Source organism: Phallusia mammillata, chromosome 3, assembly GCF_965637545.1.
Source record: "Phallusia mammillata chromosome 3, kaPhaMamm4.hap1.1, whole genome shotgun sequence".
In the NCBI taxonomy this organism is placed as follows: domain Eukaryota; kingdom Metazoa; phylum Chordata; class Ascidiacea; order Phlebobranchia; family Ascidiidae; genus Phallusia; species Phallusia mammillata.
In genome coordinates, this window is record NC_137254.1 from 19,700,189 (window position 1) to 19,717,166 (window position 16,978).

General features: G+C 34.4%; 1 protein-coding gene across 2 annotated transcripts in view; it reads left to right on the forward strand.

Moving 5' to 3' along the window:
• Positions 1 to 16,912, forward strand: part of LOC145219193 (telomerase protein component 1-like) — a 45,204-nt gene extending 28,292 nt beyond the window's left edge. For both annotated transcript variants that reach the window (XM_080086588.1, XM_080086589.1), the window contains 33 exons: positions 75 to 285; positions 1,205 to 1,384; positions 1,448 to 1,560; positions 1,628 to 1,756; positions 1,826 to 2,014; positions 2,070 to 2,275; positions 2,378 to 2,487; positions 2,993 to 3,144; positions 3,206 to 3,333; positions 3,395 to 3,541; positions 5,607 to 5,810; positions 5,866 to 6,000; positions 6,217 to 6,359; positions 6,421 to 6,553; positions 7,105 to 7,241; positions 7,298 to 7,394; positions 7,610 to 7,788; positions 8,092 to 8,405; positions 8,496 to 8,762; positions 8,932 to 9,074; positions 9,360 to 9,493; positions 9,782 to 9,976; positions 10,125 to 10,270; positions 10,358 to 10,625; positions 10,859 to 11,019; positions 13,392 to 13,552; positions 13,609 to 13,735; positions 13,909 to 14,048; positions 14,111 to 14,254; positions 14,324 to 14,421; positions 14,482 to 14,600; positions 14,662 to 14,766; positions 16,416 to 16,912. In XM_080086588.1, coding sequence (XP_079942714.1) covers positions 75 to 285; positions 1,205 to 1,384; positions 1,448 to 1,560; positions 1,628 to 1,756; positions 1,826 to 2,014; positions 2,070 to 2,275; positions 2,378 to 2,487; positions 2,993 to 3,144; positions 3,206 to 3,333; positions 3,395 to 3,541; positions 5,607 to 5,810; positions 5,866 to 6,000; positions 6,217 to 6,359; positions 6,421 to 6,553; positions 7,105 to 7,241; positions 7,298 to 7,394; positions 7,610 to 7,788; positions 8,092 to 8,405; positions 8,496 to 8,762; positions 8,932 to 9,074; positions 9,360 to 9,493; positions 9,782 to 9,976; positions 10,125 to 10,270; positions 10,358 to 10,625; positions 10,859 to 11,019; positions 13,392 to 13,552; positions 13,609 to 13,735; positions 13,909 to 14,048; positions 14,111 to 14,254; positions 14,324 to 14,421; positions 14,482 to 14,600; positions 14,662 to 14,766; positions 16,416 to 16,535 — 5,235 coding nt within the window. In that variant the 3' untranslated portion in view covers positions 16,536 to 16,912. The remainder of the gene's footprint in view (positions 1 to 74; positions 286 to 1,204; positions 1,385 to 1,447; positions 1,561 to 1,627; positions 1,757 to 1,825; positions 2,015 to 2,069; positions 2,276 to 2,377; positions 2,488 to 2,992; positions 3,145 to 3,205; positions 3,334 to 3,394; positions 3,542 to 5,606; positions 5,811 to 5,865; positions 6,001 to 6,216; positions 6,360 to 6,420; positions 6,554 to 7,104; positions 7,242 to 7,297; positions 7,395 to 7,609; positions 7,789 to 8,091; positions 8,406 to 8,495; positions 8,763 to 8,931; positions 9,075 to 9,359; positions 9,494 to 9,781; positions 9,977 to 10,124; positions 10,271 to 10,357; positions 10,626 to 10,858; positions 11,020 to 13,391; positions 13,553 to 13,608; positions 13,736 to 13,908; positions 14,049 to 14,110; positions 14,255 to 14,323; positions 14,422 to 14,481; positions 14,601 to 14,661; positions 14,767 to 16,415) is intronic.
• The last annotated feature ends 66 nt before the right edge of the window (positions 16,913 to 16,978 follow it).

The window sequence follows — 16,978 nt, forward strand, 5'->3', positions numbered from 1 at the left end:
GTGAGAAGAATCTTTCACTTAAGTAATACTTCAAAGGTAATAGTGTGGAAATATTCTTAACAGTTGTATTGCAGGTGTGTGGTTTCAGTGACCATTTGCTGCGCTACATTGCCTGTGGTGGAGGGGATGCTCAGCTTTTTTATGTTGAGAACGTTGACAAAAAATGGGGTCTACCTTCCCAAGATGAAGATAAACTTCACCTACCTTTGCTATCGATTGAAGATGTACCAACTTCGTTTGAAAAATTTGAGACAATTAAAATATTTTTATCATCTACTTTGAAAGGTAAAGGTGTCAAAACCATTTGCATCTTTTTAGTGCAACTTTTTTTAACTCTTCCATTTCTGTAATGATTTGGATGCTTTGCCTTCTATTTAGCTGGTGTTTTGTGTGACAAAACATGAATATATTTATGTTACCTCAAGTGCACTGTAATTTTGACCCCCGTTGACCCAGCAGTTTTAGCAATGGCTCCTGAAATGTGCAAAAATTATAAACAGCTATACCTATAAAAGTACATGGCTCAGGAGTTTCACCCTTGTTAGTTAGATTTATCCTTTTACACACATTTACCCCAACTCTTCATTTTTATATTCATAGGTTTGGGCCTAAAAATAAACTTTCAAACTTAATTAGGCAAAGATCCGGATTAACAGATGTCAATGAGTTAAACACTTACCACATTACAAATCATTTGTACCTTAAGTTTTGTCAGAATTAGGCTAAGATCTTGATTAACCGAATCCAGTTTACCCAACGTTTACTGTATTTGTGTTCCTTTTTTTGTTGTCAGCTAATGTAAAACATGCCAATAGTGTAAAACACGTGGGCAAGAATTTTTAAAGTTTTGAAGCTTGGGTTTAATTTCATAATGCATTTGTCGTTTTTCACCATTTTTTTCCTAACATACAAATGTTTGCATCCTATCAATAACATTAGCATTTTGCATGTAAATATGTGTGGGGACCTAATCATTTCCACTAGGAGATACTATGATGCTGTGTAAAGCTACCCATTTAAAATTAGGTAACAAATGTATATCTGTTGTAAGTATGGCCAACGATGTTTGTGAATAACCATTATATAACATGCAGTATAAAAAAAATTCAAATATGTAGGCAAGCCACTCTCCTGGTTTTATTAACAAATGCCTATGAATAATGATACTTGGCTTTCCATGAATGCATTTACAATTTGAACTTAGATATGGTTGGAGAAAGGAACATTTTATCAAAGTTTGTGTTTCCTGAACTAAGAAGAAGAGGGGCCAAGTTGGGCAAAAACATTGTTGAGTGTGATTTTACATGGGGTATCCCGAATGTCAGTAAGAAGCACCTCATTCAACTCTGCCTAACTGAAATTAAAAATTGCCAGTTATTTGTAGGTGGGTTATTGTTAAATACAGTCATACAAGTGAAATAAAGTATGAGATGGGGATTTCTTGTAGGAATCGTTGGGGACAGATATGGTTGGATACCAAACCCTAAAGATTTGCCTAGCGAAGAATGTATTCCAGCAAACCTAACCAATAAATCGATTACAGAACTTGAAATCTATCAGGTGCTACTTATATACAATGTGTACTTTTGCAATTTTCTGGACATCGGTTGAGTAAATTTTCCTTTAGGGCATGAACTGCATCTCTGTGAACAGATCGAATAGAGTATTTATGTACTTACGTGGAGAAACTGCAAAAACCAAAAAAAATGTTAAGAAACATTTTGCTGAGTCAGCATCTAAAAATCAAAAACTCCAGGTAATTTTTTTCCACTATAATATGTAGAGATTTGTCATGAGTTCAAAAAATGGATTCATGATTTTATAGGATTTAAGGAATTGCATAGCAAACTTTGAGCATTGTGAGAGTTATGATGCTGATTGGACGATATCAACAGACGGAAAACCTGTTGCCTGTGATCTAACACAATTTGCTGAAATGGTTTTATCTGATCTGTGGAATGCTGTGTGTGCTTACTCTGAAGTCAAGAATACCTCCACAAACCGAATGGATATAGTAATACATCTGTGACATTGAAGTTTTTTAGTATAACTAGTTAAATCATTTACAGAACCATGCAAACCAAGAGTATTTATCAGAATATTATTCATCTTTGTTTGTTGGAGTCGACATGTTCATGAAAAAAATAACATACAAACTTCATGCAGCTTTAAATGAATCACATGGAGAGACGCATATTTTGTATGGTCCTAAAGGATGCGGCAAAACAAGTGTATTGGCTAAACTTTCAAAAATATTTGAACAACAAAGTGACAGGTAATTTTTCTCTTGGCTAGATTGTGACAACTTTGTTTAATTACCTATCTATGTCTGCATTTGATCACATAACAGTAAATGTACTATCAGCAATTTATTTAGGTACTTGGTTGTAAAGCACTTCGTTGGATTTACACCTCAGACTGAACACAGCACCAAATACTTGCTTGATGCACTGTCATATCAGTTAAAGCTGCACTTGAAACACAAAGGTAAACCTTTTTTACTGCAATTAACCATAATATGTTCCTACTAGGGATGGGCCAAACCTGCAAATGTTCTGTTTGGTTGAGCACCGAGCATGTCATGTTAATGCTCGGTGCTCGGCCAAGCACGCTCGGTGCATTGTGACGTCACAAACATTCCCAATTCCATGCTAGTTTTGTAGCTTTCTTACATCACCAGCGATGCAGTAAGCTCTACAGACCCCACAAGGTATTGCAATATCTGACGCATTTAATAAAACAGTCATTTTTGTTCTTGGATACCTTTTCGAACACTAGTTTCATATAAATGGGCATGAATAGGCAAATTTAATGCTCAGGTCAGTTTGTGCAACTGCTTGGCCGAGCACCAAGCATAAAAAAATAGCGATGCTCGGCACCGAGTACTCGGGTTTTAGCTCGGCCCGGCCCATCCCTAGTTCTTATGATCCATAAAAGAAAAATTGGATAATTTTCTTTTCCCTAAAAGTATCTTGGGTAACTGTTGACTCAGATCTGCAAATGAATGGAGAATCACTTAAAGACAGTATTGACTTGTTTTGGCATTATATAAAGCTGTTAAAAAAAATCAGTTCCAAACAAATCATGGTTGTGGTGGATGACATTGATGCTTTGTTAAAATCGAAAGCAATGAACAACTTGCAGGTAAGGCATTAAACTGGTAAAACATGCTTGTAGATACCTAACCTGCTGTGCGTTGTTACAGTGGATCCAATCAAACCCAGCTGACGGAGTGATATTTATACTAAGCTGCATCGAGAAAGGATTCGCATATTCTCTGCTTCAGCAACAAAAACATACCTACTGTCACAAAATACCATATTTACATGGCAGGTATGAAGTATAAAATTAATTGAAAAGGTACCGTTAAACAAGAAAGATTTTTTTTATGCAGAGATTCTGCAGCTGTTGTGCGTAAAACTTTGTCAGTTTACAGCAAAAAGCTAAATGAACAGGGCTTTGATAATCAGCTCCGAAAACTTTTGTTGAAACATGAGTCTTATCGACCAATTTACCTAAAGTTGGCCTGCGAGTTTTTAAGGTAAGTTTACATTAATATTTATGGGTCCCCTTCCCTGAAGGGGACACATCTTGATTTCACTCTGTTTTTTTCTTCTTTTTTTCTGTTTTTTTCTTTTTTCCGCCGAAGTTTGTCCATGAACTTTTGGCATGAAATCTTTGGTGGATTTGGATGAAACTTTCACGGATGGTAGATATAGTTATGTAGATGTGCCATCTGCTTCGTTTGACTTAATAACCCCAGTATTTACCCCGCTAGACCCCAAAATGTGAAACGTTTTTGTATGTTGCTGCGCACCACAAACGAAAGATTTCTGTGGTGTAACGGTATAGTATAGGCAACAGAACGTATGGTACATGTGTTTGTGCATTACTTGGTAGGCATTTTGGACATGCCGGTCAGAGGGAGTATTAACAGCCTTATGACGCCAGAAGCGTTAAGGAATGTTGCTAATAACACCCCTAGTGGTCAGAATTTTAAACATTGTCCGATTTGGATAAAATTTTACATGACTGTCGATTAGTTCATTGTGGTTTAATATTTTATACTTTTGGGTGTTAAAACCCATCAGTTACCCCTCTAACCCCCTAAAATGGGTGAGTTTTTAAAACGGTATCAGAATTAAGTGAAATTTGGACAGCTTGTGGAATTTGTCATTTTTAGGTGTCAATTGTTGTGTTTACCCCGTTAGCCCCCTAAAATGGGTGAAATTTTAAACAATGTCCGAATTGAATGAAATTTGGACAGTTTGTTCATTTTGCTATAATAAGCTGACGATAGTTATGTTTCACTCTGTGACCCCAATATTTACCCTACTAGTCCCCTAAAATGGGTAAATTTGTGAAACAATGCAGGAATTGGATGAAATTTGGACAGTTTGTTCATTTTGCCATAATTAGCTGTTGATTATTTTGTTTCACCCTGTAGCCCCAATATTTACCTCACTAGCCCCCTAAAATGGGTGAACTTTTAAACAATGTCAGAACTATATGGAAGTTGGACAGTTTTGAGCACATTATTCATTGATGTGTTTTACCCTGTAAGACCCACCTTTACCCCATTAACCCCTAAAATAGGTGTAATTTGTAAACATTGGCTGAGTTCGTTAAAATTTTGACAGTTTGTGCAAAAGTCATCTTTAGGTGTCAATTGTCAATTTTGCCATGCAGTCCCATCAGTTACCCCATTAGCCCCCTGAAAGGGTTAACTTTTTAAACAATGTCTCAATTTCATAAAATTTGGACACTTCGTAGAATATGCCATTTTGAGGTGTTGATTGTTGAGTTTTACCATGTAGCCCCACTAATCCTTAAAATAGGTAAATTTTGCAAACAATTGATGAATTAAATGTGACTTGTGTAGTTTCTATCTCACACAGCATGATTATTTCTGCAGACTTTTTTTCGTCCTGTTTAAACTCATAGCACCAAAATTTATTATAGTTTTCAAAAAATGCACTATTTACAACTTTGCATGTGTGGGGGACCCATGAGTTTCTGCTTGCAGAAACAACTAAAGGTATAAAATACAGTGGCTGATATGGGACCCATTACGAAATAGGTTAGAGTATATGTGCAATGGCAATATGTGCTAAGACACCCTTCTAGTTTTAAATGGTGACAAATAGGGATTTGTGTCTATTGTGTTGTCACAAAACACTTCTGTGTAGCTTTAAAGTTGAACAGAGTTCTAGAATTGAATTTGTCTTTTGTTATTATTGTTATTTCCGTTATTGTAAGTTTAACTTATTGCTCAATTAGATTACATTTTCTTAGTTGGTGATCCTGTTCAACCATTGTTAAAACAAGACAGTTTTGTGTTAGTTAGTAAGCAATTTCAGTTTATTATCTTCAACATATAGATAAAACATTTCACACAGAAGCAGGGTGTTCCATCTGTTTAATGTAATTTTGTACTACTTATTGCAACCCTCTGTACTATCTGTTATCTTTCTTACATCTTTACTTGTGTCAAAAACACTAACATCACCATGAACATTACAAACATAATATTGCCCTGTTTTTTTTCAATTTTTTATTGATAGTGATGTTACTATTAAATGAAAGTTCTGTGAAAAAATTGATAGGTTATTTGGAGAGTATTCAACCTTGGATTTGATGCTGCACAAATTGCCTGGTGATGTTAACAGTCTCTTGCACTACTGGCTTGAGACAGTTGAACATTATGTGAATGATGCCTTTCTTATATCTGCAACTTTATGTATCATTTCCTGTATGCCTGCTGGAATTGAGGAAGAAGATTTGTATCATCTCATCAACTGGCTAAAGTGGTCAGTATTGAAATAAAATGCATTTAATGGCAGAGTCTAACCTAAAAATGAGCAGGTATTATGATGAATCTGAATTAGAAAGATCTCGGTTTTGCCAAATCAAGCACCTTATATCACCATTTGTTTATCAGCCTAAAACTACAAAACTAATGTTTAATCACGCAATGCATTTGGAGGCAGTTAAAAAAAGGTATAAATTTTTTATGTACAAGTACTTCATTTTGTTTATATTTTCTGTGAGTCATGTTGTGTGTTAAATCACCATTTATTTCATTTACATGCTGAACAGTTGGATTTTGGGATATGATTAAGTCTTGATCCTTTATCTGTGCTTTTTACATTTTAACTGTGTTTAAAACAACAGAAGACAACCAGGCTTGAGTTTTAAAAGAAACGTTTGTTTTAGGTACTTTTTGAATGGTGACAAAAGTCAAAAGTTTTATCACAAAGCTATTGCTCTTTACTATTTGATGACACTGGATGGCCATGCCCCAAACAAATCTATGACAGAATCTTTACTTCAGCTTCCATATCATTTACATGCTGGTGGTAGGTTGTCTTCATTTTTTGCTTTTTGAAATTCCGTTGAATTTTATTCACCTTGTTTTAGGAGATTCTAAGTTTCTGTCGCAACTCCTCACATCTATGAACTTTGTTCAAGCAAAATGCTATTATGGTTGTGCCAAGTCATTACTTAATGACTACAAACTTGCATCTGAAAGTCATGTGGATGGTTGTAACTGGTACGTTACATGTAGCAAATTTAGCTACAGGGCATCATTGAAGAGGCTTATGAAACTTTGTGGTACAACAGGCTCATTTACTGTCAGTAAAACGGAACTGCAGATACTCCATGGTCTACTTATGATTTTCACTGTCATTTAAACTGCTTAATTTTAAATATAAATGGATGGGTAATTAACAATTAGTCAGGACTAATTTATGCAGCTAATGTTTTTAATATGATCAAAACAATGCCTGTGCCCCACTTGTGAGCAACATTGCACTTAATATGACTATTCAACCAAGGATTCCTGTTAAGTTTCAGCATTGTTGCTCTTTTAGGACTAATTTATTATGTGGCCACCAGATTTTGCTCTAGTTGTCAACTTTCACTCAATTTGTAATTCATTTTTATCACAAAAATGTTATTTTGGTCTTTCTTTATGTGTAGCAAACTGACATGGCCTAACAATCATTAACTAATGGCCTATTACTTGTTTGGTTTGTCTTATGATGCAACCGGTCTATACTATAAAATGCAAAGAAAAAATAGAAGAAACATACATTTTAGGACTGAATTGCAAAAACTTCATTCTTGTATTTCATCTTCTGTACATGCATTGGAACAATATCCTATTGTAATCAACCAATACCTAGCTGATTTTGGCTACCACCCCTTTTTGGAAAACCTTGAATGCATTGAGCAAGGTAGTGTAAACTTCTTTTTGTGTGACATTCTTGGTGCTAACTGTGCCAAACTTTAGTTTTATGTTGGTCATCAAAGAAGGAGATAAATTACTGTGAAAGAACATTGCAAGAAATGCGTGATGTTCATCCACAATGCATTGCACTTTCGCCAAGGTATTTTCTTCAAACAGGCTTCTGGCTTCTGTCATGAAAAAAATCTTCAAAATTTTATCTGAATGTTTTCCTCATTGAGTAAAAGCTAAAAGACTGGTATTTGGGTATGCCTGTTTAATAAAATGTTGTGTTTGGATAAAAATGAGCTGTGAAGTAATATAACTTACTGCATTTATTCTTGTCAATTCATGACTAATAGTTCAATCTGTTCACAGTGGTTCAAAACTTGCATGTGGTACACGTAATGGGAGGATTGTGATATTCTCTGCAATTACGGGTGAAAGAGTACAGTTCATTCATGATGTGGCTTCAGTTACTGACCTGTTGTACGTTTCTGAACATTTGCTGTTGTCAGGAAAAGTGGATGGAAAAATTACTGTTTGGAATGACAAAGGTATAATACGTCACCCAAATAAATGTATCTCTTTTATTTTTGTATGTGCCTCAGTTTACACTATGTTCTTAATAATGACACAAATTTGTACAACTACACTGTTTACTTCTGCTGCACACAAACTTCAATCAGGTGTAATTTTTAGCAAATTTTTGCTGTTCAAAAAACGTAAAGAAAAACTTATGGTGCAGATATTAGTTTGAATCCATCTGGTGTATTTGTGTGACCAAATGCTAAAGCATATTTTTCTAATGTTAAAACATATTGTGGCTTTATTGTATAAATTGATAAACCTTGATTTAGGTGGTGTTGCTGTTAATGAAGTTAAATCACACAAAAAGTCAGTTGTTTCTATGTCTATGCCAATCAGTGGAGATTATGTGCTTAGCATTGGCTTCGACAAGATGTTATGTGTGTGGAAAGTGTCAACTTACAAGTCACAATTGGCATTGGAAACGTTCCCCTGTGTAAAAGTAGTGCTTGCAAACATTCCAAACTGCATTGATATCCATCCCAACAAACTACATTGTGCAGTTGGATTATGGAATGGGTCAATCCAAATCTGGAGTTATCTTGACAATAAAAAACTTGCTGTTTTTCATAGTGGATGCAGTTCAGTAAGTGATTCTTTGACAATTCACATGCATTTCTCTTTTTTTATTCTTTGATAATTGGTATACGTTTCCTGACTTTGTGTTGTTGTCCAGGTCCTGTCCCTGAAATATTCTAAATGTGGGGAATATCTATATTCTACTTCATTAAATTCTGTCACTGTGTGTGTTTGGTCATCAAACACTGGATACTTGATTACTGAGATTAAGACAAACATGAGTGCTAAAGTTTTAAGTTATATGCCAACTTTCAACTATGTTGTGGTTGCTGGAAGTGGAAAGGGCAATAGCAGTGATGGTACTGTTCGTGTTTGGAATGGTAATTTGGGGAGAAAAATTGGATGTTTGAAATCCGACACTACAGTAAGTCCAATAAGAAGGTTGGTCACGAGAAAAGCAGCCACTTTAAAAATGCATTCTTTATTATGGTCCTTTCTCTGTGTTTTCATTTTTGCTTTAAAAAATTAGTATAAAAAACATGTTGTGCATGAGAAAAATTAGTAAAAAGTAAAAACAACAACTTTTCTTTTAGACACTGGATCATGCTCTGTGCTGTGCATTGAACAGGGACCATAGCAAAGTAGCAGTTGGCTTTTGGGAAAGCAAAATCACGGTTGCTCATGTTGATACAACTTACCACCAGGAGATGTTTCTTGTTCACAAAGCACCTATAAGGTACGATTGGGTTAACAAAGCTAAAGAATATATTTGCAGGTCAACTTTTGTGCCATGTCTTACAAGTGTAGGAATAGTACATGTTAGCTAGAAGTATTTGTTTAAAGTTGATTTTGCAACAACATTAAAAATTAATCCTCAAAAATTGTCTATAAAACTAAACTTTACATTCATAACCTGTTGTTGTTACATTAATTTTTCGAAGAAGACACAACCTCCATCTTCAGAACCCCTGTTAGCAAATATTGTTTAAGTAGGTAATTTAAAATTCTTGAAAAAATGTAGGTGTATTTGTTGGACACTGCAAAAATGGGGAGACAAAGAACAAGAATTTGTAATTTCTGGATCAGATGATAAACTTATTAACATCACATCAGTAGAAAACCTAAAAGTTGTTTCAACACTTAAGGGTCACACAGGTAAATGATGCATTTAAATGAAATATACCTCTTGCGTTTTTAGGTCATAAACATTGATAAGTTTCATGAACTGACACCAGTTTTTATTTCTATTGACAAAGCCTGTGCTATATTTTGAACCACTGTTTGTAATATTTTGCTTGCATGAAGTCACAAACATTTGGTTATGTACTGAAAGATTTTACTTTAATGCTATAGCAAACTTTGAGTAAACACAATTACGAAGGACAAAGAAAGTTTGTTTTTACTTCAGTTAGTATGATATTAACCTTGTACAACTGTGTTTAGGACCAGTTTTGTCATTAGCTTGTTCTCAAGTCTATGTATCTTCAACATCAGAGGACTTCACTATTGTTTTGTGGTCATTGAAGCAAATATTTAGCTCAAATGCCAGTTTTGTTTCCCCTGTCAGTGTTTTAAGGTCACACACTGATGTACCAACTTGCATTAGTTTCAATGAAAGTGGAACAAGACTTGTTTCAGGTGTTATAAATGTTGTCCTTTTTTGTGTTCTAAATGTTTGTTACTTTTAAAAACATGTCTTTTTATATATTCACATGAGAGTTAAAATCGCACTTTAAAACATTGTTTTTCAGTTTTTATTATTTTATGCTTGTTAATATTGTTCTAGGAGGGAAAGACAAAAATATTATGTACTGGAAAGCTCCAGCAGTTATTGAATTGAGAAAGAATGAAGCTAAACCTGATTTAGTGGTAAATAATGCCCACAAGGATTGGATAACAACATGTTGTTGGTGCTGTTCTGAAGGCAAAGTGGTGAGCAAAATTATAATCCACTTTTTAAGATTTTTTTAGTTTAAGATTTTTTTTTCCCTAATGTTATGATTGGTTGCAATATTACAGGTTACAGGATCTAATGACTTTTTGGTAAAAATTTGGAAAAATGCAGATTTGTTGTACATACTACGAAATCACAAGGGATTTATAACCAGTGTATGTAGTAAATTGGATTACATCATTTCATCTGACAATCAGGGAATTGCTCTTTTATGGTCACTGAATGGAATAGAAATTACTTCTATCAAGACAGACGTTCCAATAAATGACTGTAGAATAGGTGGTGAAGAAATTATTGCCACACAAAATGAAGTGTCTGATATACTAAATGAAGGTATAATGTCTAATGTATGTGTGCAATGTTGTGGCACAGTGGAGAAAAAAATGTTTTTCATTTGTATGCACTGTGGTGGTGGTGGTGGTGGTGGTGACACAGTCATTTGCCTTGACCAAAGAACCTGTATGGCCTGGTCCACTTAAAAAAATATGAAATCTTTTGCAACATTAATAATCCTTTTTAAAAAAATATACCCCACAAAGTAGGTTACGTTGTGTTTGATGGTTTAGATTGGCCATCCCAAGTTATGTATGAAGAATGGCAGCAAGATCATTGTGCAAAGATTTCCAAAACTGCAATCAAGAAATCACTCTCCTCCAATCACCACAGTTCTTTGGTCATTGCAGTAGCTTTGGATAATGGTACAATTGAAACATGGAAACCATTAGAGGTTATTGCAAAAAAAAAACATTAATTTATTATGGGTCCCCTTCCCTGAAGGGGACACATATTGATTTTACTCAAATTGTTGTTGTTTTTCTTTCTTTTTTTTCTTCCCAAAGTTTGTCCGACTCGTTTTTTGATCAAATGTTTGATGGATTTGGATGAAATTTACACAGATGGTAGATATAGTTATGTAGATGTGTATCCCACTTTGTTTTTGTTGATAACCCCAGTATTTACCCTGCTAGCCCCCTAAAATGTGTTATTTTCTTCCTTAAGTTTGTCCGACTCGTTTTTCCATCAAATGTTTGATGGATTTGGCTGAAACTTATACAAGTGCTAGATATAGTTATGTAGATGTGCATCCCACTTTGTTTTTGTTGATAACCCCAGTATTTACCCTGCTAGCCCCCTAAAATGTGTTATTTTCTTCCCTAAGTTTGTCCGACTCGTTTTTTCATCAAATGTTTGATGGATTTGGCTGAAACTTATACCAGGGTTCCCGTGGGTATGGAAAACCTGGAAAGGTTATGTAATTTAAATTTGTATTTTTAAGGCCTGGAAAAGTTTTGAAAAAAGCCAACTTTTGCAAAAATCCTTGAAAAAGTATGGAATTTGGCACCTGAAAATGCCAGATAGAGATAGGAATTTCAAATTACGTAACGTTTGTATATTCGTTGCAAGTATGGAAAATTGGCTACATTTCCCAAAGCCTCTTTACTAGTTTTACTATGGGAATTGCTCGATTTAAAAAAAATAAGGGTATGGAAATTCAGGGGGGTTTTCTTGAAAAGTTTTGGAAAAGTCATGGAATTTATAAACAAAAATTGCGCGGGAACCCTGTTATACAGATGGTAGATATAGTTATGTAGATGTACATCCCAATTTGTTTGTCCAGATAACCCTAGTATTTACCCCACTCGCCCCCTAAAATGGGTAAGGTTGTAAACAGTGTCAGAATTGGCTGAAATTTGGATAGCTTGCATAGTATGCCATTTATAGGTGTAAATTGTTGTTTTCAACCCTGTAGCCCTAACATTTACCCCACAAGCCCCCAAAGTGTAAAACGTATTTGTATGTTACTGGGCACCACAAACGAAAGATTTCTGTGGCACAATAGTATTACAAGGGCAACCAGTTGTATGTTACTCGTTTGTGACTTTGTGGGTTGCTTGGTGGACGTTTTTGCACCATGGCAGTTATGGTTGTTAACAGCCTTATGACGTCAGAAACATTAACGGTTGTTGCTCAAAACACCTCTAGTGGTCAAATTTAAAACATTGGCGGATTGGGCTGAAAATTTGCAGTACTATTGATTGAGTCATTGCGGTTTCATATTTTTTAGTTTGTGTGTCAAACCCCATTAGTTAACCTGCTACCCCCTTAAAATGGGCCAACAATGTCAGAATTGGCTTCAATTTAGACAACTTGCAGAATTTACCATTCATAGAAGCTGATTGTTGTGCTTAACCTTGTAGCCCCCTAAAATGGGTGAGTTTATTAAACAGTGTTGGGATTGGCTAAAATTTGGGTAGCATGTGGGGTATGCTATTAGTAGGTTTTGATTGATGTGTTTTACCTTGTAGCCCCAACATTTACTCAACTAGTCCCCTAAAATGTTATGTTTTGCCCTGTAGCATCGCAACTTAACCAACTAATCCCTAAAATGGGTGACCCTTTTAACAATCTTCTTGAATAAAAATTGGACAGCTTGTAGAATTTGCTATTCATAGGTGTCCATTTTTGTTTTACCTCATTATGCCACTATTTACTCCTTCTTTTCTTTGAAAAAGAACATTAAATAGGACATACTTCAAACAATATCTGGGGTGAATCTAAATTTATATAGTTTGTACTCTACATAGTATTATTATTTAAACCCAGTGCCGATCACTGTGTTTTACCTTACAACACCCAACTTTCTCATGGTTATCTCTTGAAATACATTATTTTCAACTTTGCATGTGTGGGGACCCATGAGTTTCTGCCTGCAGAAACGACTAAGGTTATAAAAGATGATGGCTAATATGGGACCCAATACAAAATAAGCATAGGAAATATAATAATGTTTTAAAACAGGTTATAGTGTAAATGCAACAACAAAATGTGCTAAGCCACCCTTCTAGTTTTTTACAATGTTTGTGTCGTGTAAAAGGTATTGAAGAGCAAACTTTTAGCAATATTTGATGAAAGAACTAAAACTGCCAAATTAAAAAGATTATGTTCCTTGAAAACTAACTAACTGATCCTGCTACTACTGCAGTTAATGTAGCAAAATTTGCTGTAGGTTTAACTACAGAATAGTAATCACAGGCCTATGATATGCTGTCTGAATTTTGAATTTCGCTAAAAATCATCAAATAATAACCTATGTTTTAGGCAAAGGAAATTGTAAATCTATCAGGTCACTCTGATCAGGTCACTAGCTTGGTACATTGCGGATCCATACTGTACACATGTTCACAGGACAAGACAATTAAATTTTGGAATCTTTCAGATGTTTCCATAGAAACATTGCCCCAACAGATGACACAGCAGAGGTATAGGTTTAAAATTCATGCTTACAACCTGAACATTATTTTTTCATTGTGTTTAGGCACTATAGTCAGATCTCTTGCATGACTGTCAGTGATGACTTAATAGTCACTGGGTGCATTGATGGTGATGTAAAAATCTGGCACTTGGACATGAAGTTTTACATCACCAAAGTTGCAGAAAGAAAGGTGTAGTCTCAAAGTGTTTTACATGTTTTATTATTTATTAATGACATTTATTATGTTAAAATTTATTTGTTGGGTAAAAAAATTGTTTGTTGGTTCACAAATTTCCACCCAAAATTCCAGTGGTGAAAATTACCACAGTAATGAAAAATGAAAGTGTGTTGTTGTTTTATCAGCTTCATACCAAACAAGTGTCTGGGCTACATATATTTGATCCCTCATCAAATATTACAGACGGTGAAGTCATTATTGCAACAGCCGGGTTTGATGGAGTTTTAAGAATTTGCAAGTTGACCAAACAGAGTAAAAGCCTAGTGTAAGAAACTTTTTTTGCTCGTAAAAAGGTGGTAGATTATAAATTTAAATTTATCTGTGAAGAATCTTGTCTACTCTGGATACCAAACACCCAGTAACAATGATGTCAGTTGAAAAAGAGTCACTACTTGTAATTGGAAACAGCAAAGGGCACCTGGTGAAATTTTCTCTTTCTGCAAATTTTGCTTTTGAATCTGAATTACTTTTGTGAGTAAGAGTGATTATTTGTAGATTGATATATTTTTATGCTTTTGTCCTTTTTATATCCTCATTTAGAAAAGAATATGGAGATGGTTGGTTCAAATTCTGTTTTCAAACAAAGCAAAATGGTATAGTATACCTAAATGACAAAGGACAATTTTACAACCAGAAATGTAAGAACTTTATTGAAATTATAAATGAAATATCAATCTGATCAAGTATTGTAAATCTAGGCAATTTCCCTGTAAAGGATGAAACTTTCATATCTGCCCTTGGTCATTGCCAAAATGAATCAATAATTGGTGATAGTAAAGGATATCTTTCTACAATGGATTCAAGCGTCAAGAGAAAGGTAAAAGGTTATTTTCCACATTTGAAAGTTGTGACCACCACTTAAATAAAAACTTTTTTAGATTCATGATGATAAAATTACAGGCATCATGGAATTTAAAGATTATATAATTACAACATCATATGATCAAATGATAAAGGTGTGGAAAAGCAAATCTATGAAACAGGTTTGTTTTCCAATTATTGGTGTTAAATATTAATAACAAACTAGAAAGAGGGCTTTCCTATATATTCCCAATTTGTTTTTGTTTACAATTTAATGATTTTCCACAAAGCATTTCCCAAACTTTTATCCTAATATATTTTTTACCTAAACCTATTTGCATTTCCATCTTTATCTAGCATTTAATAACATCCTTGTTTATCCAAGCAATGGTAGTAATATTAATTTATTCTGAGAATACAAACTAGAAGAAAACATCAACCTGAACTTCTAGATTTCTTGTCTATGTTAATATGTAATAATAAAGTGAAAATAACAACTAAACCTCTAAAAATTAATTTTTGGCTTTAGTGATTAATGAAGTTTTCACTAACATTAAGTGTATTTTATATGACACCTAAGTATCATTTGGTCGGTCATTGCATGTCAAAATAGTATTTCGCCTGCACCAAACTGCAAACCCACCTGCTATCTTATCGCTGAAAAACGAATATCACTGAAAGTACTGCGCAACAAAAACATTGATGCGTAAATTAGGAATCTCTTTACCAACGGCAATAAAGAGTTGCCACAATTGTGAACCAGTCAATTACTCTTACCTTCACATGGTGTCTTAAGTGTAACAGTGGCTGTTTAAACACACATTTGAGGCTCTAAAGCAGAGGTGGGCAAACTTTTTAGTATAAGGGCCGCATTCAAAAGTTCTCAATTTTATGGGCCCTTATAGTATATTTAACACACAATATTAACATAGAATGTTTTCAGCAAAGTACAAATATGTTTGTTGTCACTTCAATGATCGTACAAACATCGGTTGAAATGCAACAATTGTAATTGTTTGAAAATAAACAAGCATTTGTAGCAACATAGGCCACACCAGCGATTTTTACCCAGTGTTCCGTGAGAGATCATCAGGTGTTCCACAGGAAATTTATTAGTTTCACTAGTGGAATACCAATCGAAAATCGCTAGTTTTGGAGCAAACAACTTTTTTTCATGTAAAAATAAAAGCAATTTAAATATTTATCCACTATCCCAAGTTTAAATGTTATATCGTGATTTTCCTAATTTATTGTTGTTCACTAATAAGTATGTAATTGGGTGGGCCTATTGCTGCTCAAATAAAACACAGTATTTGAGTGCGATTATTTTGCAGCATTATAAAATTTCGTTTTGTGTTCAGCAGGTTATTTTAATGCATAAAGTGTTCTGTGATTCAAAAAAGGTTGAAAAACACTGGGCTGCACTACGATTTTTTTGTTAATAAATTTCTTGCGCCAACATTAAACAATTTGAGCCGCTTTTAGTATACATCTTAAAATGTTATGCGGGTCCGTACTTAATATCCGTTTGCAAAGTACTGCAATGTTGCACTCCGGTATCTTTTAAAACTCTATGCCTATGCTCATAACACTTTTCAGCGTTGCTTGGTAACCTTCTCTTTCAAATTTACTCAACATTTGTCGGGCCGCAGTTTGCCCACCCCTGCTCTAAAGGCATTTAGTGGGTAACAGTAGCACATGAACAACAGTTTAAAATTTCAGGACATTACGGTTGGTAGTCCTAATGTGAGAAAGGTACGAGAACAAACCTAAATTTCTATTAGTGGTTAACATAAAACTACACTTTGCCCTATTTATGTTTTTATCCAAGGTTGGATTTTACAAGGCATCATCAAGTATTACCCAGGCATGGATGAGCACTGATGGGCATGTAATCTATGCTGATGTAGCAGGGTTTATAAATGTACTAAAGATTGGACTTTCATTGTAGTTGTAGTGGTTAATGAAACTGAACTAGTACTTAGTATGTTGTTTGTTATTTGTAACAATGTGTATGACGTATCCGCTATATTTTGCATTTCATTGCATGTGTTGGTGGCAACACCTAAATTATTTGTTTTAGACATTGTCCTGATTTGTTTAATAACATTATAGGTCAAGAGTGTTTATACTTTTGTTTGACTATGTTTAAGTTCTTGTAATTTAGCACTCTAAATATTAATGATGTTTGTTTTTACACCTCCATGTAGTTGATCATTCTCGTAGTCTCTTGTATTTTACTTCATGAAACACAATGATGATTTTGATCTCAATTTCACTGTGGCATGTCAGATTTTTTATCAATTGAATAAAATTTGATGTCATTTATTGTTTGGTGAAGTAACTGATTCAAGAAACGGCAGGTCTTAACACTTGGAAGTCCTGTCTGCATGG